This window comes from Carcharhinus amblyrhynchos, chromosome 18 (genome assembly GCF_965287045.1).
Source record: "Carcharhinus amblyrhynchos chromosome 18, sCarAmb.v2.hapA, whole genome shotgun sequence".
Lineage (NCBI taxonomy): Eukaryota > Metazoa > Chordata > Chondrichthyes > Carcharhiniformes > Carcharhinidae > Carcharhinus > Carcharhinus amblyrhynchos.
In genome coordinates, this window is record NC_137341.1 from 8627487 (window position 1) to 8650744 (window position 23258).

General features: G+C 44.8%; 1 protein-coding gene across 3 annotated transcripts in view; it reads left to right on the forward strand.

Annotated features, from left to right (window-relative positions):
* The first annotated feature begins 3868 nt into the window (after nucleotides 1-3868).
* LOC145354817 (uncharacterized) overlaps nucleotides 3869-23258 on the forward strand; it is a 30891-nt gene continuing 11501 nt past the window's right edge. For all 3 annotated transcript variants that reach the window (XM_080206318.1, XM_080206319.1, XM_080206320.1), the window contains exons 1-7: nucleotides 3869-4000; nucleotides 8134-8251; nucleotides 9285-9326; nucleotides 11735-11856; nucleotides 14103-14186; nucleotides 16662-16780; nucleotides 19729-19933. In XM_080206318.1, the coding sequence (XP_080062444.1) occupies nucleotides 3892-4000; nucleotides 8134-8251; nucleotides 9285-9326; nucleotides 11735-11856; nucleotides 14103-14186; nucleotides 16662-16780; nucleotides 19729-19933 (799 nt within the window). In that variant the 5' untranslated portion in view covers nucleotides 3869-3891. The remainder of the gene's footprint in view (nucleotides 4001-8133; nucleotides 8252-9284; nucleotides 9327-11734; nucleotides 11857-14102; nucleotides 14187-16661; nucleotides 16781-19728; nucleotides 19934-23258) is intronic.

The window sequence follows — 23258 nt, forward strand, 5'->3', positions numbered from 1 at the left end:
AGCAGTGTACCATGGTGCTGGGTCCTCTGCTTTTTGTGATTTTTATCAATGACTTGGAAGAGGGGGCTGAAGGGTGGGTCAGTAAATTTGTTGATGACACCAAGATTGGTGGAGTAGTGGATGAGGTGGAGGTTTCTTGTAGGCTGCACCTCATGGGATGCAGAGCTGGACCGAAAAGCGGCAGATGGAGTTTAACCCTGATAAGTGCGAGGTGATTCATTTTGGTAGGACAAACTTGAATGCGGATTGTAGGGTTCTGAGGAATGTGGAGGAACAGAGAGATCTTGGGGTTCATATCCACAGATCTCTGTGAGCACCTTTGCAAACAAAGGAGTGGAATGGCAGTGGTGTTCTTGCACTAGCTATTATTTAAAGAGCATTCGTTGAAGGATTTAAACTCAAGAAGCCAAGTGGATAGAACCGTGAAGAAGGCTTATAGTGTGTTAGCGTTTATTCACAGGGGGTTTGAGTTTACGAGTCGTGGGGTTATGCTGCAACTATACAGGACGTTGGTGAGACCACATTTGCAACATTGTGTGCAGTTCTGGTCACCTCACTATAAGAAGGATGTGGAAGCATTGGAGAGAGCGCAGAGAATATTTATCAGGATGCTGCCTGGTTTGGAGGGTAGGTCTAATGAGGAAAGGTTAAGGGAGCTGGGGCTTTTCTCTTTAGAGTGGAGGAGGATGAGAGGCGACTTAATAGAAGTTTATAAGATGACGAGGGGGATCGATAGAGTGGACGTGCAGAAACTATTTCCTCGGGTGGATGTAGCTGTTATTAGGGGGCATAACTTTAAGGTTCATGGTGGGTGATATAGGAGGGATGTCCGAGGTAGATTCTTTACACAGAGTGGTTGGGGTGTGGAATGCACTGCCTGCTGTGACAGTGGAGTCAGACACTTTAGGAACTTTCAAGTAGTTTTTGGATAGGCACATGGAACACACCAGAATGATAGGGAGTGGAATAGCTTGATCTTGGCTTCAGACATAACTCAGCACAACATCGAGTGCCGAAGGGCTGTACTGTGCTGTACTGTTCTACATTCTATGTATTAGCATACAGTGAAAAGTATTGCTTCTTACTCGTTATACAGACAAAGCATACGTTCATAGAGAAAGAAAAGAGAGAGTGCAGAATATAGTGTTACAGTCATAGCTAGCGTGTAGAGAAAGATCAACTTAGCGTAAAATAGGTCCATTCGAAAGTCTGATGACAGCAGGGAAGAAACTGTTCTTGAGTCAGTTGGTACGGGATCTCAGACTTTCTTTTTCCCGATGGCAGAAGTCGGAAGAGTGTGTGTCTGGAGTGCGTGTGGTCCTTGATTATGCTGGCTGCTTTTCCAAAGCAGCGGGAAGTATAGACAGAATCAGTGGATGGAAGGCCGGTTTGAGTGGGCTTCATTCACGACCCTTTGTGGTTTCTTGCGGTCTTGGGCAGAGCAGGAGCCATACCAAGCTGTGATACAACCAGAAAGAATGCTTTCTATGGTGCATCTGTAAAAGCTTACAAGAAGTATTTTTGCAATTGTGCAGGGTGTTGATGAGACCACATCTGGAGTATTGTGTCCAGTTTTGGTCTCCTTGTTTGAGGAAGGACGTGGTGGCTTCGGAGGCAGTTCAGAGGAGGTTCATCAGACTGATTCCAGGGATGAAAGGGTTGACGTACGAGGAGAGATTAAACAGTTTGGGTGTTTGCTGCTCATCTCAATGGGCCCAATGGCCTATCTAATTTGAGTCCCACATTCAGTAAAATTCCCTGAGAGATTAAACAGTTTGGGCTTGTATTCACTGGAGTTTAGAGGGATGAGAGGGGATGTGGCAGAGGTGCATAAAATAATAAAAGGGATTGATTAAGTAATGTTTCCGGCAGAGGAGAGGAGGGAGAACAAGAGGTCACAGGTATAGGTTGAGAGACAGTAGATTTAAAATTGAAATGGGAAGGAACTCCTTTGCGCAGAGGTTGGTGAATATCACTGCCCCATAGCGCGGTGGAGTTTGAATTGTTGAAAGGTTACAAGAAGAAGATTGATATATTTCTGATTTTTAAAAATGGGTTAAAGGGATATGGATAACAGGGAGGAAGGTGAATTTGAGACCAGGGAGAGATCAGCCATGATCTGATTGAATGGCGGAACAGGCTCAAAGGGCTGAATTGCCGACTTCTGATCCTAATTCCCATGTTCCTATGTAAACCGGACATCTGGGACCTGAGGGTAGAGAGTAGAGAATCTTCTGAACCAGTAAAGTATCTCCAGATTTAAGGATTAGGAAATAAACACAGGAAGAATTAAGAAGGCAGGTGAATTAAAGGAGCTGAATTCAACGTGAAGGCAGGTAAAGAGATGAAAAAAATGTCTGGATCAAGAATCCGAGAAGAAAGAGAAAGTAAGAAGAAAAAGTTAATTTAAAAGTTCAACAATTTTAAAAACTGCCTGAAAATTCAAAATCTGAAGGCATGGGAATCCACACTTGTTAATTTTCAGTATCAGTGAGGGTGACTACAAGTTTTTAGCACTTGCCTTGCCCTTTAAGAGGGACCTATTCTTGTAAAGACATGACTTATCTTTCTGTGTGAGCTTAGTGGGCAGATATTGGAGAAGTGCTCAGGTTCCGAAAAAGTAAACAGGCAAGAAGATGTCTACTTCATGAAACTAATGTGAGAGCAGCATAACTAGGACTGACAAATATAGATGGATAGTTGTACTGCATTTAACCACAGAACTGTTCTTCATTGGTCCGTCATGTATGGTAAAAGCTGAAAGAAATTGGGTGAATTTTCTCTGTTCCATTTTTTGACGTTCCTTTCCTTTAATTTTTAAATCATGTGACCTACCACCCCACTACCCATTTTCTCACCATTGGTTATCCAACATGCTCATTCTAGAACATAAGAGCATAAGACCTTTTCGTGGACTCAGCTCCACTTCCTGCCTGTTCGCCATAACCCTTAATTCCTTTACTGTTCAAAAATGTATCTATCCTTGCCTTAAAAACATTCAATGAGGTAGCCTCCACTGCTTCACTGAAACGGAAATTGCACAGATTCACAACCCTTTGGGTGATGAAGTTTTTCCTGAACTCAGTCCTAAATCTACTCCCCCTTATTTTGGGCCCATGTCCCCTACTTCTATTTTCACCTGCCATTGGAAACGACCTCCCTGCTTCTATCTTATCTATTCCCTTCATAATCTTATACGTTTCTCTAAGACCACTCCTCATTCATCTGAATTCCAATGAGTATAACCCCGGACTACTCAGTGTCTCCTCGTAAACCAACCCTCTCAACTCCGGAATCAACCGAGTGAATCTCCTCTGCGCCCCCTCCAGTGCCAGTATAACCTTTCACAAGTAAGGAGACGAAAACTGTTCACAGTACCCCAGGTGTGGCCTCACCAGCACCTTATACAGCTGCAACATAACCTCCCTCAGTGTACAGTCTTATGCACCAACTGGAAAATGAATAGACTCCCAAGTGGATGATTCCGGATTGTCACCGAACCGTCTTTTCCCCCATATCTCCAATACTTTTATAACTATGAAGCAAATATCTCCAACGAAGATGGCAAAAGAAAACACAGCATTTTTGTTTGATAAAATACCGCTGTGTCTTTTCTCCTGTTTCCATACACCAGGTCTGGGAACTGACTCTTTGATTCCAGGATAATTTCTGTAAACTTGGTAACTTTATCCACTAGCAATCTGCCCCTTGCCTCACAGTTCACCTGATATTCCGGAACAAGGCCTAAAGCATCAAAATGATTTGAAGGCCTCACGTTTTCCCCAGCCTCCTTTGCTCTCCAATCGATTGAGGTGAGAAAGTACCCCATTATTTACTTTGAATTCGACCCTATTTCTTTTTGGCTATTTTCATAGACTTGAGTTTGCCAGGATGCTTGGCTACAGGAACTTTGCAGAACTCTCCATCAGTAAAGCCATGGCCAAAAGTGTGGACAGAGTGTGGAATTTTATCAATACTCTACGTGACAGGAGTTACCCAGGTGAGACAGGGAACTGGGACGTATGAATGAGTGAGTGAATGAAGTTTAGGTTTATTTATTAGTGTCACAAGTAGGCTTCCATCAACCGTATACATCAACAGGGCGGCACGGTAGCACAGTGGTTAGCACTGCTGCTTCACAGCTCCAGGGTCCTGGGTTCAATTCTGTGCTCAGGTCATTGTCTGTGTGGAGTTTGCACATTCTCCTCGTGTCTGCGTGGGTTTCCTCCAGTTTCCTCCCACAGTCCAAAGATGTGTGCATTAGGTTGATTGGCCATGCTAAGAAATTGCCCCTTAGTGTCCAGGGTTGCATAGGTTAGAGGGATTAGTGGGTATAATATGTAGGGATATGGGTGTAGGGCCTGGGTGGGATTGTGTTCGGTGCAGACTCGATGGGCCGAAGGGCCTCTTTCTGCACTGTATGATTCTATGAACACTGCAATGAAGTTACTGTGGAAAAATCCCCTTGTTGCCAGACTCTGGCACCTGTTCAGATACACTGAGGGAGAATTTAGTATGGTCAATGCACCTAACCAGTACCTGTTTCAGCGTGTGGGAGGAAATCCACACAGACCTGGGGAGAATGTGCAGACTCCACACAGACAGTGACCTAAGCTGGGAATCAAACCTGGGCCCCTGGCACTGTAAGGCAGCAGAGCTAACCACTGTTCCACCTCTTGTTTCCCCACAGCAGTGTCTGGGAGATTAATCTTTGATAATTCTGTCAGCTTGGCAAGTTTATCTGTCAACAAACTGCCCCTTCATGCCTCACAGTTCAACAGACATTCAGGAACAAGGCCTAAACATCAAAATGATTTGAAGGCCACACACTTTTCCTGAAGTGAGTGAGTGAATGTGTGTGAGAGAGAGAGAGAGTGGGAGTGATTTGGGATTAAATGTTCATTTTCAAATCTACAAAAACAAACCCTGATTGTTCCTAACTGAAACATCTCCACTGCTGAGAGTCGAACCTTCACTTGACTGAGCTCTGGAATTCCCTCCCTAAATCTCTCCACCTCCCTATAGCTCTCTCTTCTCATGAACGATGTTTGAAACATTTAGTTACCTGTCTCAGTGTCAAAGTTCATGTGATAATGCTGCATTGAGGCACCTTGAGATGTTATTGAGATGTTGGTCCACTCTAAAGACACACGGTAAATGCTACTCATTTTAAGCGGCATCCTTTTATATTTGGGATTTTTTTAGACAAAGTGGACTTGATTGACAAAATAGCCTGAAGCATTTTGTCAGGAAACTTAATTCCTCTGTGACACTGTGATGCTGGCCTTCAGCAGTGTAGCAAAAGCTTTAGGGTGATCGGAACTGTCAGGAGGTTAGGCAGTGTATGTGTTTGTTTGATTTGATTTTGATTTGATTTATTATTGTCACATGTATTGGTATTGTTTCTTGCATGCAATATAGCCATAGCATACCCTTCATAGAGTACATGGGGAGAAGAAAAGGAGAGGGTGCAAAATGTAGTGTGACAGTGACAGCTGAGGTGTAGCGAAAGATCAACTCGATGTAAGGTAAGGCCATTCAAAAGTCTGATGGCAGCAGGAAAGAAGCTGTTCTTGACCCAGTTGATACGTGACTTCAGATTTTTGTATCTTTTTTCCTGATGGAAGAAAGTGAAAGAGAGTATGTCTGGGGTATGTGGGGTCCTGAATTACGCTGGCTGCTTTTTCGAGGCAGCAAGAAGTGTAAACGGAGTCAGTGGATGCGAGGCTGGTTTGCGTGATAGATTGGGCTTCATTCATGACCTTTTGTAGTTCCTTGTGGTCTTGGTCAGAGCAGAAGCCATACCAAGCTGTGATACATCCAGAAAGGATGCTTTTTATGGTGCATCTGTACAAATTATTGAGATTTGTAGCAGAAATGCCAAATTTCCTTAGCCTCCTGAGAAAGTAGAAGCGTTTGTGGGCTTTCTTAACTATAGCATCAGAGATGAGGGACCAGGACAAGTTGTTGGTGATCTGGACATCTAGAAACTTGTACGTGTGTGTGGACTGGCTGTCCAAAACACTCGGTGGGAGGCCACGCCCGTTTGAGGCTGGTGCACTTAGTAACATATCTCCAGCGAGGTGGCATCGCACAGCAGATCACTTGCTCTGGGCCAACCCAACGTCGAATATCTTGGGGGCCAGCCCAGCAAGCAGGGAGCCAATTGTGGAAGCTCGGCAGGAGGGCAAGGGGAATCCACATGATTCTTGTGAAGTTACACTCCTAAAATAATTCACAAAAATAATTCTAGCCATTACATATTCAGGGCCTTGTTCTTCTTGTCCATTTTACTGAGCAGAGTATGTATTGGCCTCCACTAATAGACCCTCAAAATTGCATTGGAGTCCTCTCTTTGTCATAGGACGTAGATATTGACATAGGTTCAGAAGGCTCCTGCAAGATCTACTTAGACTTTTGGAATATACAGTGGGAATAATGGAAACCAAAAAGTAATCGGACAGCAATTCAACCAACTTGATTTTCGCTCTATTCCTGGATGGACAGAGCGTTCAAATTCTTTAGCCCGATTGAACTCACTCGAAAATTGGGCCCAATGAATTGAGTCTAAGTTTGAATAAACTTACATTGTACGTCATTCTTATTTTGAATTGTTACTCACGGGGGGATATTATTATCGTGGCAGCTTCCTTTAAAAAGAAAATAAAAGCAAAAGTGTCGGTGTAGGAAAACTGTCTTACATTGAAGTGAAGGTATATGCCACATGACATTAGACAACAGATGCTGCAAAGAAACAGAGATACCATAGGGAGCAGATGGCTGGTTGTAATTTATATACAATTCTCAATATTGTGTGTGGTTGGTGGCTAAAAGTGGAAAGTTTATCAGCGTGTTGGGTGTGATTCCTCATCAGAATTCTGTGATAAAAGATGTAAAATTCCCATTTATGTCGGGCTTTTCAAGTCCTCAGATCACTACAAGATAAGTAAGGAAGGCGATGGCCTAGTGGCATTATTGCTAGATTATTAATCCAGAAACTCAGCTAATGTTCCAGGGACCCGGGTTCAAATCCCACCACGGCAGGTTCAATAAAAAATGTCTGGAATTAAGGATCGACTGATGCCCTTGAAACTATTGTCAATTGTTGGAAAAACCTATCTGATTCACTAATGTCCTTTAGGGAAGGAAATCTGTTGTCCTTACCTGGTCTGGTCTACATGTGACTCCAGATCCACAGCAATGTGGTTGACTCTCAACAGCCCTTGGGTAACTAGGGATGGGCAATAAATGCTGGCCAGCCAGCGACACCCATGTCCCACAAATGGAAATAAATCACAGCTAACGGATTCATTCTGAAATGTTGTTATTGTGGTTTTGTAATCCAAAGCGACAGCCAGAACATGCTTCCTGTAACTCTCGGTTTTAACGTCATCGTGAACGTTGCTCCATTAGGTTAGCAAGCTGAGGGTGGATTTTAATGTTCTCCCCAGTGGTGAGTTTGAAGGTGTTGGGACATCTAATCTGGAATGATGTGACAGATGTGAACCCTGCCGTCTCCCAATCTCTATCCTATTTAATCTCTATCCTATTTAATCTCTATCCAGGATGGGAAAGCTTGCTGCCCTTGTTGTCATTTGAAGGTATTGGGAGGGCAATTAATGTCCATTTAAGGGCCTCATTCTAACATTCCTGGTATGTTGAGGGGTGGGGAGCAGGGAGTTTCACCATACAAAAAGCAGAAAACAGTCCATGTCCTGTTCACTTGTCAATCTCTCCTCAGCCTTGACCTATCAGTGACTTTCCATTCTGTCCCAATCCCCTCTCCAAATATATGATTCATCACATTTCTGTCCCTCTTCAGTTCTGTCGAAGGGTCAACGGATGTGAAATGTCAGCTGTGTCACTCTCTCCACAGATGCTATCAGACCTGATGAGTTTATCCGGCATTTCCTATCTCTAGCTAAGACATACTATCTGGGCGTTGTCACTCTGCTGGTTGTGGGAGTTTGCTCTGTGCAAGTTGGCTGCAGCCCTTTCTCCGAAGGTGACGACAATCTCAAAAGGTCTTTGATTAACCATTAAGCACTTGGCAGCCTTGGGGCCTTGAGGTCGTGAAAGGTGCAATACTTTGAGAATACTTTGTTTGCTGCAAAATTCTCTTTTGTCTGACAGTGGCAGAACGTGAACTGGAGACGCTACAGCAATTTGCAGAAAGTCACGGCCACCAAGGCAAGCTACAACAGTGGGACAGAGATTATTGGGATGAGTTGCAGAGTTTGGAGCTGTTCAGGTATGGGGAAGTGTGTTACAGTGTGGTGCGCCAGGTCTAATAACTAAACTCTTCCATCAGGGAAGGCAACAAAAGAGGGAGTACGGCGAAGGTTTACCAAACTGATTCCTGGGATGGCACATCTGTCATATGAGGAGAGACTAAGTCAGCTAGGATTATATTTGCTGGTGTTTAGAAGAGTGAGAGGGGATCTCATAGAAATTTTAAAAATCCTAACAGGGTCAGACAGGGTAGATTCAGAAAGAACGTTACCGATTTTGGGGGAGCCCAGAACGAGAGGGTTATAATTTGATAGGAGGTAAATCTTTCAGAAATGAGGTGAGGAGAAGTGTCTTTACCCAGAGGGCGGTGAATGTATGGAATTCACTGCCACAGAATGTAGTTGAATGTCCTCCATCCCCAGTCTATTCATGGCCAATCAGGCTGCAGTGAAGTTGTTCTCCCTCGGGGTGGTCTCTCCTTGATCTTTTACTTGGACGGACTACAATTAATTCTTTAACTTGTTACTTCACTGAGTTCACCCCTTGAACTCCCTCACCATCGGGAACATCCTTTCTGAATCTACCATGTCTAACTCTGTTAGAATTTAATAAATTTCTATGCGATCCCCTCTCACTCTTCTAAACTCCAGTGAGTATAATCCAAACCAATTTAATCTCTCCTCATATGAAAGTGCTGCCGCCCCAGGAATCAGAAACCTTTCCTACACTCACTCTTCTGACAGAAGTGTGATTTCAACAAGAAGTTAGATCTAGCTCTTGAAGCTAAAGATTCTAGTTCCTGTGTTTCTATGAAAGCCATTTCTCAATCAAGTTTATTTTTAAATTATTTTCCCCCAACTTTGTCATAAAGCTGTTGGCAGCTAATTAGCGTCAAGGCAATATATATTTAACTCATTTAAAAATAATACGCGCACGCAATTCTAACTGAAAGTTGTATTGTCCATTCTCTTTTATAGTAACACTAATGCATTGTGTTATTGTTTGAAATTAGTAATGGTGTTTTGCTGTGCTCATTTATCCTCTTGCTGTAGAATGACAGAGGAACAACTGAGACCATACTTCCCATTGCAACGGTGAGTCAGTGCCCCTTTTATTATGAGGTCTGCAAGGGATCTACTTCCATCTGTTTATTAATCTATGTCTGCACTGTCTGTATCTGAACTCTCATCAGAAGCAGAAACAAATGGATATAGCCCCGGCAACGGGCAAGTAACAAACTTTAGCCCGTCCAGCTAAAAGGTTAAGGAGGGACCACCCAGGGAAGGACAACTTCACTGTCGGCCGATTGGCCATCAATGGACTGGGAGTCGGGGACATTCAGTGACTTATGGAGGGGAAGCTCTGCCTCTTGAGACCTGCTGACCAATCCGAGGCTGGTGGCTCTCCTGTGCAGGTCGCGCCACCAGAAACAATGGCCACTGCTGGTACTGCACTCAGTTTGAGGAGGTACCCATGTGATGTTTGTGGATTGACAGAGGGGGGAATGCAGTGGGACGTGTGAGGTGGCTGGGGTTTTGGAGGCCACGACTCCTGTTGGGGGGGTGGGGCCTCTGACGAGTCCAAGGGAACTATTAAATAGCCCACCTCCCCTCCACCACCCACCCCATTCCCCCTTGCCAACTGGCCCAGGTTGGCAACTTGGTATGGGCATCTCCTGCTGCTGGCTAAATCCTGGTGGTGGGAGGAAAAGGCCCCCATATGGGCATTAGCTGCTCACTTAAGGGCCTCAATTTGGCCCCTGGTGGGGAGACCACCCAACGCCACTGCCGCTGCTGGTAAAATTGTGGTGCGAACAGGGACTCGTGGATAGGCAGCAGGGTGGTCCCGTTCAACCTCTACCCCACCTCCCCTTCCTCCTACCGTCCACCCGCCCCTATATGATGCAGCCCATTAGGATATACAACTTCAAGTTTGGTCAACAGACTAGGTCTTAAGGAATGTCTTGAGAGAGTAAGAGAGACAAAAAGATACCGGGAGAGAATTCCAGAGTTTAGGGCCTTAGCAGCTGTCAGCATGGGTATCAAAGGCGAAGAAATTAAAATTGGGAATACTCAAGAGGCTAGAATTGGAGGAGGGCAGATAGCTTGGGGAGTTGTGGAGCTGAAAAAGATTACTCGGATAAGGAGGGATAAAAATAGAATAAGAACTTTATAAAAACCAAGACATTGCTCGACACGGCCCAGTGGACATGCGTGAGCGCGAGGGTTGATGGGTCTTGATGTGAATTAAAAGTTTATTTATTAGTGTCATAAGTAGGCTTATGTTAACACTGCAATGAAGTTACTGTAAAAATCCCCTAGTCGTCACAGTCTGGCGCCTGCTTGGGTACATTGAGGGAGAATTTAGCACGGCCAGTGCACCTAATCAGCGCATCTTTCAGACTGTGGGGGGGACCTGGAGCGCCCAGAGAAAACCTGCGCAGACACGGGGAGAATGTACAAACTCCACACAGACACGGAGAGAATGTGGGATGGCACAGTGGCTGGCACTGCTGCCTCACAGCACCAGGGATCCAGGTTCAATTCCCAGCTTGGGTCACTTGCTTCACTAGCTTCTGTGGAATTTTCACATTCTCCCTGTGCCCATGGGGGTTTCCTCTGGGTGCTCCAGTTTTTTTTCCCACAGTCCGAAAGACATGCTGATTAGGTGTATTCTGCATGCTAATTTCTCCCTCAGTGTACTCAAACAGCTGCCAAGGTGTGGCGACGAAGAGATTTTCACAGTAATTTCATTACTTGTGACTAATAAATAAATTAGCTAATTAAAACTACTACCACCCAGACAGTGACCCAAGCTGGGATATGAACCCAGGTCCCTGGTGCTGTGAGTTACCAGTGCTAACAACTATGCCACCGTGTTGCCCTAGTGGGAAGCAGAGTTTTAGATGACTCGAATTTCTTGGAGGTTAGAAGGTTAGGGTGGGCTCAGGGATCAACTCTGGGAGTAACACCGGTGTGGAGGAGCATTTCAAAAGCCTGAGCTGAGGCACGGTGTGGAGTTGGGTGATCTTTTGGACATGAAAATAAGTGGTTTGTGTGACAATGTGGACGTGTAGCTACCTAAATGCTAGTCCATCTGTGATGATTTGTGGTGATTGTTCCTTTAAGGGCAACACAGCAGAAGAGGGTCACGTGGCTTGGGGAACTAATTAGGACTGAGAGTGGGTAGTCACCCCAGAGGGTGGAATCCTCTCTTTGGCAGCAGACATCTTGGAAACATGTAGGGCCCGGGGCAGTCGGGTGGGCTGTTTGGGGGCAGCATTGTGGCTCTCGGGAGCAGTCGAATGGGCTGCTGGCCTTTATACAGATTTTCCTATGAATCAATACCTTTTGTGTCTCAGTGGAAGTCTGTGGATGTCCATCCTGACACCATTCCTCCCTGAGTTTTTTAAAGATACCAAATGCAATTCCTCAATATCTGATGGATGTACTCGCTGTAACCTGTTGGTTTTAAAATCAGAAATATCTTTTATTTCTACCAGTGTTCTCTCCGGCCTCTTTCAGCTGAGCTCAATATTATTTGGGATCACGATCAAACCTGCAGATCCGAAGGTTGAAGTCTGGCACCCAGATGTCGAAGTCTTTGACATCAATGATGGAAAAGGTAGAAAGTACGTTTATAATTAAATCAAGGAATAAATAACTCAATAACTTATCTGGACAATATTTCAATAACTTTCCTCAGAGTGCATAATCAACTGACCTTCAGGATCCAATGACACATAGAATCATAAAATCCATACACTGCATAAGGAGGCCATTCAGCCCATTGAGTCTGTACTGATTCTCCAACAGAACATCTTATCAGGCCCTATCCCTAAACCCCATGTATTTACCCCACTAATCCCCCCAATCTTCACCTCCTGGGACAAAATATTGGAATTAAGAATCTATTGATGACTATGAAAACATTGTTGATTTTCAGAAAAACCCATCAGGGAAGGAAATCTGCCAACCTTACTTGGTCTGGCCTACATGTAACTCCAGAGCCACAGCAATGTGGTTGATCTCAGCTTCCCTCTGAAATGACCGAGCAAGCCATTTAGTTGTTCAAGAAGGCAGCTCACCATCACCTTCTCAAGAGCACCTACAGATGGGCAATAAATGCTGGCTAGCCAGCAACGCTCATGTTCCATGAATGAATAAAAATAAAACTCCTGCCAGGCAGTTAATGGTAAGGTGTTGGGGAGAGTTACAGAACAAAGAGATTCAGGGGTACACGTTCACAGCTCCTTAAAAGTGGAGTCACAGGTGGACAGAGTGGTGAAGAAAGCATTCAGCATACTTGGTTTCATTGGTCAGAACATTGAATACAGGAGTTGAGATATCTTGTTGGAGTTATACAAGACATTGGTAAGGCCACACTTGGAATACTGTGTACAGTTCTGGTCATCCTATTACAGAAAGGATATTATTAAACTAGAAAGAATGTAGATAAGATTTACTCGGATGCTACCAGGGCTTGATAGTTTGAGTTATAAGGAGAGGCTGGATAGACTGGGACTGTTCTGCCTGGAACATAGGAGGCTTAGGGGTGATCTTATAGAGGTCTATAAACTAATGAGGGGCATAGATGAGGTAGATATTCAATATCTTTTTCCAAAGGTAGGGGAATCTAAAACCAGAGGGCATGGATTCAAGATGAGAGGGGAGAGATACAAAAGGGTCCAGAGGGGCAGTTTTTTCACACAGAGGGTGGTGAGTGGAACAAGCTGCTGGAGGTAGTAGTAGAGCGGGTACAATTTTGTCTTTTAATAAGTATTTAGACCGTTACATGGGTAAGATGGGTATAGAGGGATATGGGCCAAATGTGGGCAATTGGGACAAGCCGAGCAGTTCAAACAAAAGGGTAGCACGGACGAGTTGGGCCAAAAGGCCTGTTTCCATGCGGTAAACCTCTTTGACTCTATGCTCAGAGTTGTCAGTTGAGATTGGGAGAGGGTTTGGTGATGATGTCCCTCAGGTAATTCAGCATACGCTGTGATTTTTCAAAACAATGATGGTTGTGATTTATCCACTCAGAAATGGATGAAGAGAAATAGCACCCGGACAAAGAATTCTATCTAAAAATAATCAAGGCTGAAACTCCAGTGCAGTACTGAAGGAGTGCTGCAGTGTCAGAGATGTTGTCTTTTAGCTGAGCCATTTAACTAAGACCCCACCTTTTCTGCACGGGTGGATGTAAAAGCTCCCACGGCACTATTTGGAATAAGTGCGGGGAAATTATCCTCTGGATTGTGGCCAATATTTATCGCTCAATTAGCATCACAAGAGCAGACTGTCTGGTCATTATCACATTGCTATGTGTGGAAGTTTGCTATGTGCATTTGAGCTGCTGGGTTTCCAACATTATACCGGCGAACAGTGGGTGGCACAATGGCACAGTGGTTAGCACTGCTGCCTCACAGCTTCAGGGATCCAAATTCAATTCCGGCCTTGGGTCACTGTCTGTGCGAATTATGCACATTCTCCCCGTGTCTGCGTGGGTTTCCTCCGGGTGCTCCAGTTTCCTCCCACAGTCCTAAAATGCTCAGATCAGGTGGATTGGCCACGCTAAATTGCTCCTTTGTATCAGGGGGATTAGCAAGGTAAATAGGTGGGGTTTACAGGGATAGGACCTGGGTGGGGTTGTTGTTGATGAGGGCTTGATGGGCCAAGTGACCTCCTTCTGCACTGTTGGGGATTCTCCCGTCCCGCTGCAGTGGCTGGAGATTTGGCTGAGCGCCAAATTCTCCATCCTCACTGGCGGCGGCAATGGGGTGTGAACAGCCAGGGAATTCTGACCAACACCAGGACTTTGCAATGACAGGTACACGAGTAAAATTCTCTAAACCAAGCTGTTTTTTGCAGGTGCCCACATTGCTTCGTTTTTTCTGGATCTTTATTCACGCCCAAGTGAGAAGGAAAGAGGATCTTGGACAACATCCTTTATTTGTGAGTTAAGGAAACCTTGGGGAAAGGAACGTGACAAAATGTTTTAAGAAACGCTGGCAAAAAAACATTGGTTTGTGGGATGCAGAAATCTCCATGCTCTTCCCAACGCTTTCCTCTATGAGAGAAAGCAGGGTGGCACGGTAGCACAGAGGTTAGCGCTGCTGCTTCACAGCTCCAGGGTCCTGGGTTTGATTCCTGACTCGGGTCACCGTCTGTGTGGAGTTTGCACATTCTCCTCATGTTTGCCTGGGTTTCCTCCGGGTACTCCAGTTTCCTCCCACAGTCCAAAGATGTGCCGGTTAGGTTGATTGGCCACGCTAAGAAATTGCCCCTTAGTGTCCAGGGATGCGTAGGTAAGAGGAATTAGTGGGTATAATATGTAGGGATATGGGGGTAGGGCCTGGGTGGGATTGTGTTTGGTGCAGACTCGATGAGCTGAAGGGTCCCTTTCTGCACTGTAGGGTTCTATGATCTATGAGTTGTTAGCATTGAGCCAGTAGTTTGCTCTAGCATTGAGTAGTTGCACCACGCACACTAATTTGTCAGGTTTTTGGACTTTTTTGATAATTACTGGTTCTGTTTTTATTCTAGATATTTGTATCTTTTTCCTGCTCTAATACACTCCCTGTAATACTTCATTAGTGATAAAGCAGTAGTCAAAACAGGAACTTGAGTTAATTTTGTCTATTCTTTAATTCTGTCGCATCTTAAACTAAAAGCTATTATCCATTCGTACTGTCAACGATTTTGTAGAAAGAACAGAGATAAATCCATAGGGATCCGGGTTCAATTCCTGGCTTGGGTTACTGTCTGTGCAGGGTCTGCATGTTCTCCCCATGTCTGCATGAGTTTCTTCTGGGGGCTTCGATTTCTTCCCACAGTCCAAAGTCCAAAGATGTGCAGGTTAGGTTGATTGGCCATGCTAAACTGACCCTACTGTTGGGGGGATTAGCAGGGTAAATATGTGGGTGATGGAGGTAGGGCCTGGGTGAGATAATGGTTGGTACTGTCTTGATGGGCTGAATGGTCTCTTTCTGCACTGTACGATTCTATGAAATACACCAGTTCTAGCAGATTAATACACAGATTAATGTACTCGCTGCATAATAATTTCATAATCGTGTTCGGGAATATGAATGATTAATAAGTTTTAAATATATTTATGAATGTCGCAAGTAACACTGCAATGAAGTTACTGTGAAAATACCCCAGTCGTCACACTCTGGCACCTGTTCAGGTACACGGCGGGAGAATTTAGCATGGCCAATGCACCTAACCAGCATGTCTTTCGGACTGTGGGAGGAAATCGGAGCATCCGGAGGAAACCCACACAGACATGGGGAAAACGTGCAGGCTCCGCACAGACAGTGACCTAAGGCCAGAATCAAACCTGTGTCCCTGTGCTGTGAGGCAGCAGTGATAACCACTGTGCCACCGTGCTGCCCTGAAAAGACATAAACCGTTAAATAATTGCAGTTTTCGTTATTGTAGTTTTCATAAGAACATAAGAAATAGGAGCAGGAGTAGGCCATCCAACCCCTCGAGCCTGCCCCGCCATTCAGTAAGATCATGGCTGGTCTGAAGTGGATCAGTTCCACTTACCCGCCTGCTCCCCATAACCCTTAATTCCCTTATCGATCAGAAATCTATCTACCCGTGACTGAAACATATTCAACGAGGTAGCCTCCACCACTTCAATGGGCAGAGAATTCCAGAGATTCGCTACCCTCTGAGAGAAGAAGTTCCTCCTGAACTCTGTTCTAAACTGACCCCACCTTATTTTGAGGCTGTGTCCTCTAGTTCTGATTTCCTTTCTAAGTGGAAAGAATCTCTCTACCTCTACCCTATCTAGCCCCTTCATTATCTTGTAAGTCTCTATAAGACCCCCCCTCAGCCTTCTAAACTTCAACGAGTACAGACCCAATCTGCTCAATCTTTCCTCGTAAGCTAACCCCCTCATCTCCGGTATCAACCTGGTGAACCTTCTCGGTACTCCCTCCGAGGCCAATATATCCTTTTGCAAACAAGGGGACCAAAATTGTACACAGTACTCCAGTTGAGGCCTCACCAGTGCCTTTTACAGTTGCAGCAAGACCTCCCTCCTTTTATATTCTATCCCCCTCGCTATAAAGGCCAACATTTCATTCACCTTCTTGATCACCTGCTGCACCTGCAGACTGAGTTTTTGCAATTCATGCACAAGGACCCCTAGGCCCCTCTGCACAGTAACATGTTGTAATTTTTCACTATTTAAATAATATTCCATTTTACTATTATTTCTTACAAAGTGGATAACCCCACATTTGCCAATGTTATACTCCATCTGCCAGATCCTGACCTCTATCGCCCTCTGTGGCAGTGAGTTCCACAGAGTCAAACTAAAAGGAAAATTAACCCATATCAAAGTTTCTACAAGCTATATATTCTTGTTACTGTATTATTTTTATTAATATTGTATCATTCCCTCTCAAACAGCCAGGAGTAAGCTGTTAGGGACGAAGCCTGTTGCATTTCTGGTGTGCAATCAACTCCCACCAGTTGGCTCTCTACCATCACTCATGTCCTTTTCAGAAGTTAAGTCTCTCTTCCATGAGGTAAGGGCAGAGGTAACTCCCGAACAGAAGGTTTAATCAAATTTGGAAGTGTTATTCATGCGATATAATTGTACAACATTTCCCACTCCACAGCTAAAAGGCTTTTACCCTCCTAAGATTGGGCACCTAAGTGAGCACAGAACAGCGTACTTGCTGCACAACCCACCTGGTTTTCTTTGCCCATGAACCAAATGGAACTGAATGTTGGGTGGATGAAAGCAAATTACTGGGATGCTGGAATCTGAAACAAAAACAGAATATGGTGGAAAATCTCGCAGGTCTGTGGAGAGAGAATAGATAGTAGTCATGATGTGGAGATGCCGGCGTTGGACTGGGGTAAACATAGTAAGAAGTCTGACAACACCAGGGAGAACACTGGGGAAACAGTTAAGTATAGCCGGGGGAGCAGTCTTGCCATACGTGAGCAAGGAGGCGGAGGAGGGCAAAAATGGGTGGGTCAGGTGCCGTGAGATAATGGAGGCTCAGTACTATTCATCCTGGTGGTGAACAGGGGAAATATGCAGGCAAGTCGTTGTTGTGTCAGAGAGGATCTTGCGAGGGAGAGCAGATATTCACGCAATGAATGGTGAGCACCCGGGTGGGCGTCACAGAGGAATGGAGGGATGAGTGTCAAAGCTGTGTGTGGTTCAAAGCTCATTGTGATATTCTGACCCTTTCAGTGCATGATTCAGGAGAATCAAGGAGCCCGCGGGGTTGGCCTTTCCACTGGTCGGGATTGGCCACCAGCAGAGACAATGCCATGCTGCTGCACGTGCCCAGGACCAGAGGCCTGTAGCTGTCCAGGGACTAGAAGCATAGAATCAAACCCGGAGACAGTGCCGGCCTAGAATCCTCTGCCAAGGTGCTCGTACCTTCAGGAGTGTGTGCCTCAGTGCCAGAAAAGGCTGCGTCTGCCCCGGGGACAGTGGACCACCTCTGCCACACACTGTGTGAGCTGGTACCCCATGGAAGTGAAGGACACTCAATGCCCTTAAAGCCATAGTCACGCTGAACCTTTCCATCAGCTGTCCCTGGTGTCAGCACACGGGACTGCGGCATCTCTTAGTCTGCCGTTCACATATGTAGTAGGGAGGTCACAGATGCCCTGTGTGCCAGGGCAGAGATGTTTATGAACTTGGATTGGGATCAGGCAAGCCATGACTCCAGAGCCACAGGCTTCACCTTATAGCAGGAGTGCCCTACGTGTCATTGGCTGTACCAATGTGACTTTTAGAACACCGTGGCAGCATGCAGAACCATTCAGGACAAGGAGGTAGAGCTTTGGACATGGCCAGAACGGGCTGCCAAGCAAGCGAGGCCTTTATAAAATCTCGTTTTTGGGACAAGCAGGAGTAACCCATGTTAAGCCCCCCCCACCCTCCAATGGGTGTCAGGTAAGACCAAAAATATGGTGCCAGCTTCAACTTTGCACGTCTTTGTGGGCGGGGAGCCAAAGCTATTGGCCTGACTCTCCAGGATAGCAATGATGATTTGCAGCAAGAACAGAGCGACGCTCCTCTCATCCTCAACAATATGTCTGACAGAAAGCTGAGTGCACCATACCAATGAACAGGTACATAGTGGCCTTCCTAAATGGTTTGAGATGAGCATCAGGTACTGCAGGCCCCTTTGGGGTCAGGGGTCAACATCTCAGTCTCAGCTTTCAATCAAGATGGGCGCACTCTCAGCATTTCAATGGCCCCTTGTCCTCTGCCGCATGGGTGCGATATTGCACACTTGACCAGGGCTGCCACTGCATCCCAGGTGGGGCAGTGACCCTGCTGGGCAGCTTTCTCCTGGAGCAGAGGGGTAGACGGTGTCCCACTCCATCCAACATCCTGGTGAAGGTCCCCTTCTGAAAAGCACAGTGCTGCCTTCACGCCTGCCATTCCCAGTTGCTGTGGAACCATTTATACGGAGCTCCCCAGTGCAGCGATTAAGTTGTTGTGGGGCGGGTGAATCAGAGGGAACATGCTGCAAGCGCCGTGTGATTCTCATATGCGTAAAAATTTTCCTAATGAGACATAAGATTCAGTCAGAAATCTCACCAGCGGTGTGACAGGAATTGCTCCCACTGGAATTGCCAAATTCTTGTACGGTTCTGCCCACTGTCATCGACTCGACACTGTCGCACAGGTCAAAATTTACCCCAGGATTCAGATCAGGAATGTGTTTTATCCCCACAAAGTCCATCTGCAATGACTTTCAAAACAAGCTCCTTATGAAATGGCCAGATAAACAAATTTATTGAATGTTGCTTGCTTTTCATTAGCTTGTTTCTAGATACCGGAGATGAAAGCTTTGCATAAGTACTGAGCGAGACAAAATAGTATTCAAATTAATGTCCATTGTTCATAATATTGTTAAGATAAAGAGCTTTGTTTCATTAAGTATGTGAAGTAAATATAAATAGAGGACATTTCCATGACTTTGATTTGATTTATTATTGTCACATGTATTGGGTAAGTTTAAGTTATTTATTAGTGTCACAAGTAGGCTTACATTAACAATGAAGTTAGTGTGAAAATCCCCTAGTTGCCACACTCCGGCACCTGTGTTCGGGTACACTGAGTGAGAATTTAGCATGGCCAATGCACCTAACCAGCGTGTCTTTTGAGGGGAGGAAGCCCACGCAGACACGGGGAGAATGTGCAAACTCCACACAGATAGTGACCCAAACTGGGAACCGAACCCGGGTCCCTGTCGCTGTGGGGTAGCAGTGATAACCGCTCTGCCATCAAATATCACTGTTTCAGGTAATTTGTAAGATCCATACAGATGGCAGGATCTGTCAAGCGTCCTGAACGTATCTGATAATCCCCGAAAACGCCTGTGATTTTTTCCACAATGTTGTGGGCAGCGGGCAAACCCCATTGTACATTCACATGTTTCACGGCTCTATCGTGACGGACTATTCAGTTTGTGTTCATTGTGAATTCTGCTTACAGTTTGGACATGCATTGCAGCACATGCTGACCACAGTGCCATACAGCATGGCGTCCGGACTCAATAACATCGAATGGGACGCTGTTGAATTCCCCTCCCAGTTTATGGAGAACTGGATGTATGATAACAACACAATACCACTGATCAGTGGCCACTACCTGACAGGAAAACCGTTACCACAGAATATCTTTGCACGAGTACTGCAAGGTACAGAACAGCATTCAAATTAGTATCCATCCTTAATAATATTATTAAGGTACACAGGTAAAGAGCTTTGTTTCATCAAGTATGTTGAGTAAATATAAATGGAGGACACTTCCATGACTTTGATTTGATTTGATTTATTATTGTCACATGTATTGGGATACAGTGAAAAGTATTGTTTCTTGCGCGCTATACAGACAAAGCACACCGTTCATAGAGTACATAGCGTACAAGGAAAAGAGAGGGTGCAGGATGTCGTGTTACGATCATGGCTACGATGTAGAAAAAGATGAACTTAATACAAGGTTGGTCTATTCAAAAGCCTGATGCAGCAGAAAGAAGCTATTCTGAAGTCACGATTCAATACAATCATGGCTAATCTAGGACAGCCTCAACTTCTTTTCTTACCCGGAGCCCTCTATTCCTCAATCTGTCAAATATTTATCCACCTCCACTTTAAATACATTTAATGATCCAGCCTCTACTACCCTTTAGGGCAGAGAATTCCAGAGATTCACCACCCTCGGCAAGAAGGAATTTCTATGCACCTCCGTTTTAAGTGACCGGCCCTCTATCTTTTAGCTACGTCCCCTTGTTTAAGGGTCTTCCACTAGTGAAAACATCTCACCCGATCAAGTCCCCCTCGGGATGTTTGAATAAGTTCACCCCTCACTCTTGTAAACATCAAGGAATACAGACATAGACTATTTAGTCTCTCTTGATAGGACAACTCTCATCCCCGGAATTAGCCTGGGATTAAAAGAGCAAGACTGTATTGGAACGTACAACTGGGATATACTTCGAACGCCAATTTTTTTCCTTTTTATTTGCCCAACATCCTGTCCTCAACCAATCCCAGTGAAAACAAATCAATTTGCCATTTTCCGTGTGGGATTTGGCTACAAATATAGAAGCATAGAACAGCTTGGAACAAAGTCTGTCCTTGGCAGACTGTGGCTCTGAGTTGCTTCCCAAGTGAAAACTTGTTCAAATGGATGGTTAAGGCAAGTGAGCTGGAGACAAGGAGAGAGCTCAAATGGCGAGTCCCCTTTGGAAACAAAATCTGTGGTCAGTGGCCACGTTTGCCCACACAATGACAACTAGAATTGTAAAGTAAGTGATTGATTCTGAAGTACGCTAGGTCATCCTGACAAGCTGGTTATTACTTCAGAACAACGCCATTTGATTTCATTTCTGGAACTTAAGCTTTTGGCCCCAGTAGAATAAGATGGTCAATCACACAGACCAAAGGTCACCCCAAAGATGTGTAGGTTGGGTAGATTGGCCATGCTTAATTGCCCCTTAGTATCCCAAGATGTGTAGGTTGTCGAGATTAGCGGGGTAAACAAATGGGGTTACAGGGATTGGGTCTGGGTAAGATGCTCTATCGACAGTTGGTTCAGACTCAGTGGACTGATTGGCCTCCTTCTGTACTGTACAAATTCTCTAATTCTGGCAGCCAGTCAACCACTGAGTTTAAAGAACAATTATTCACTCTCAGGATATGGATGCTGTAATAAGTCTTCAGAGGCAGAAGTCCCTTCACCAAAATCCCTTTATTTACAAACTCTAACAGCAGTACACAGAGTACTAGCAGTCTACCTCCAGGAGCGTCAGAGAAACTGACACTCCCAGTTAAATACAAGGCAAAGATTCCCTGATTGGCACATCAATTGGATCCTGAATCAGGGAGTTCATATTCCAATAGGCCAACCTCAATGTCCTGATTGAAGTCCTTACAGATACCGCACCAAAACTAACATTTGTTGCTCATTTTTACTACCCTGAATATAACTGACCTGCCAAGCTACGTCAGAGGGCAGTTAAGAGTCAACCACTATGGTCTGAGACTGAAGTGACAAATCAGGCTGGATGAAGACAGCAGGTTTCCTTCCCTAAAGGTCATTAATGAACAACTTGAATCCTTTGTGGCAATCCACGTTTTTACAATTTACAATCTGATCATCAGATCTTAGAAAACTGAATTTAAATTCTCAAAAGGCCTCGGTGGGATAATGAATTCATATTTTTGTAACATATTTTGTGACACCTGCTATCCATTAATCTAACTGTTATCGTGTTGTACCCGCGAAGGCTCGGTAACAGTGGACACAATACAATTTATATTATCAGTAATTTGTTTTGAGAAAATACTGTTGATAACTCCATTAGCAACCATAGCTAAAGCAGACTTACCTGCTTTGAAATGAATAGTTAAATAATCTGCCAATGTTGAAGCTTCTTTTCTCTCCTTGAAACACTGTAATGGTGTAACAAGAAGCAATACATTCTTACTTTAATAACGATATATAGGAAGGTGCTGTCGAACGAAGCTTGGTGATTTGCTACAGTGCATTTTGTAGAGGTCACCCACTGTGCATCAGTGGCAGAGGGAGTGGTATGGAGGGTGAATTCCATCATTGACGTTGGATGAAAAGCTACCTCACTGCCGTCAATATTAAAATACTTAAATTAATAAAAAATTATTTATACATTCTTGCAATATGGGCATCAGGTTTAAGTTTAAAACTTTGTTTATTGGTGTCACAAGGCTTACATCAACACTGCAACAAAGTTACTGTAAAATCTCCTGGTTGCCACACTCCGGTGCTCGTTTGGGTACACTGAGGGAAAATTTAGCATGGTCTCTGCACCTAACCAGCTTCCGGACTGTGGGAGGAAATGGGAGCACCCAGAGAAACCCATGCAGACATGGGGAAAACATGCAGCCACCCATGCCAGGAATCGAACCCAGGTCCCTGATGCTGTGAGACAGCAGTGCTAACCATTGTGCCACCTCCTGCAAGACCCCTATTGCTCATTCCTAGCTTGAGAAGGTGATAGCAAGCCTTTTTCTTAAACCTCTGCAGTCTGTGAGGGTATTCCTACGTTACAGTGAGTTCATTTTTGTCGTAACAATGATGGAGTTTATCCTCTATACCACTTTAAACATTCACTCCCTCTGCCACTGATGCACCGTGGCAACAATGTGCACCTCTACAAGATGCACTGCAACAAAATGCCAATGTTCCTTTGACAGCGTCTTCCAAATCCATCACCTTCAACCCCGTAGGAGCAAAGGCAGCAGACGCTTGGGACCATCGCCACCCAAGAGTTCCTCTCCAAGCCACGCACCATCCTAACCTGGAAATACATATCGTTCCTTCACTATTGCTGTGTTAAAATCATGAAACTTATTTTCTAGTTGTACTGTAATATCCCAATATGGCAGGTAATGGAATTTAAATTCCATTAATAAAATCTGGAATTGAACGCTACTCTCAGTAATGATAACCATGAAACTATTGTCGATTGTTGTAAAAGCCCA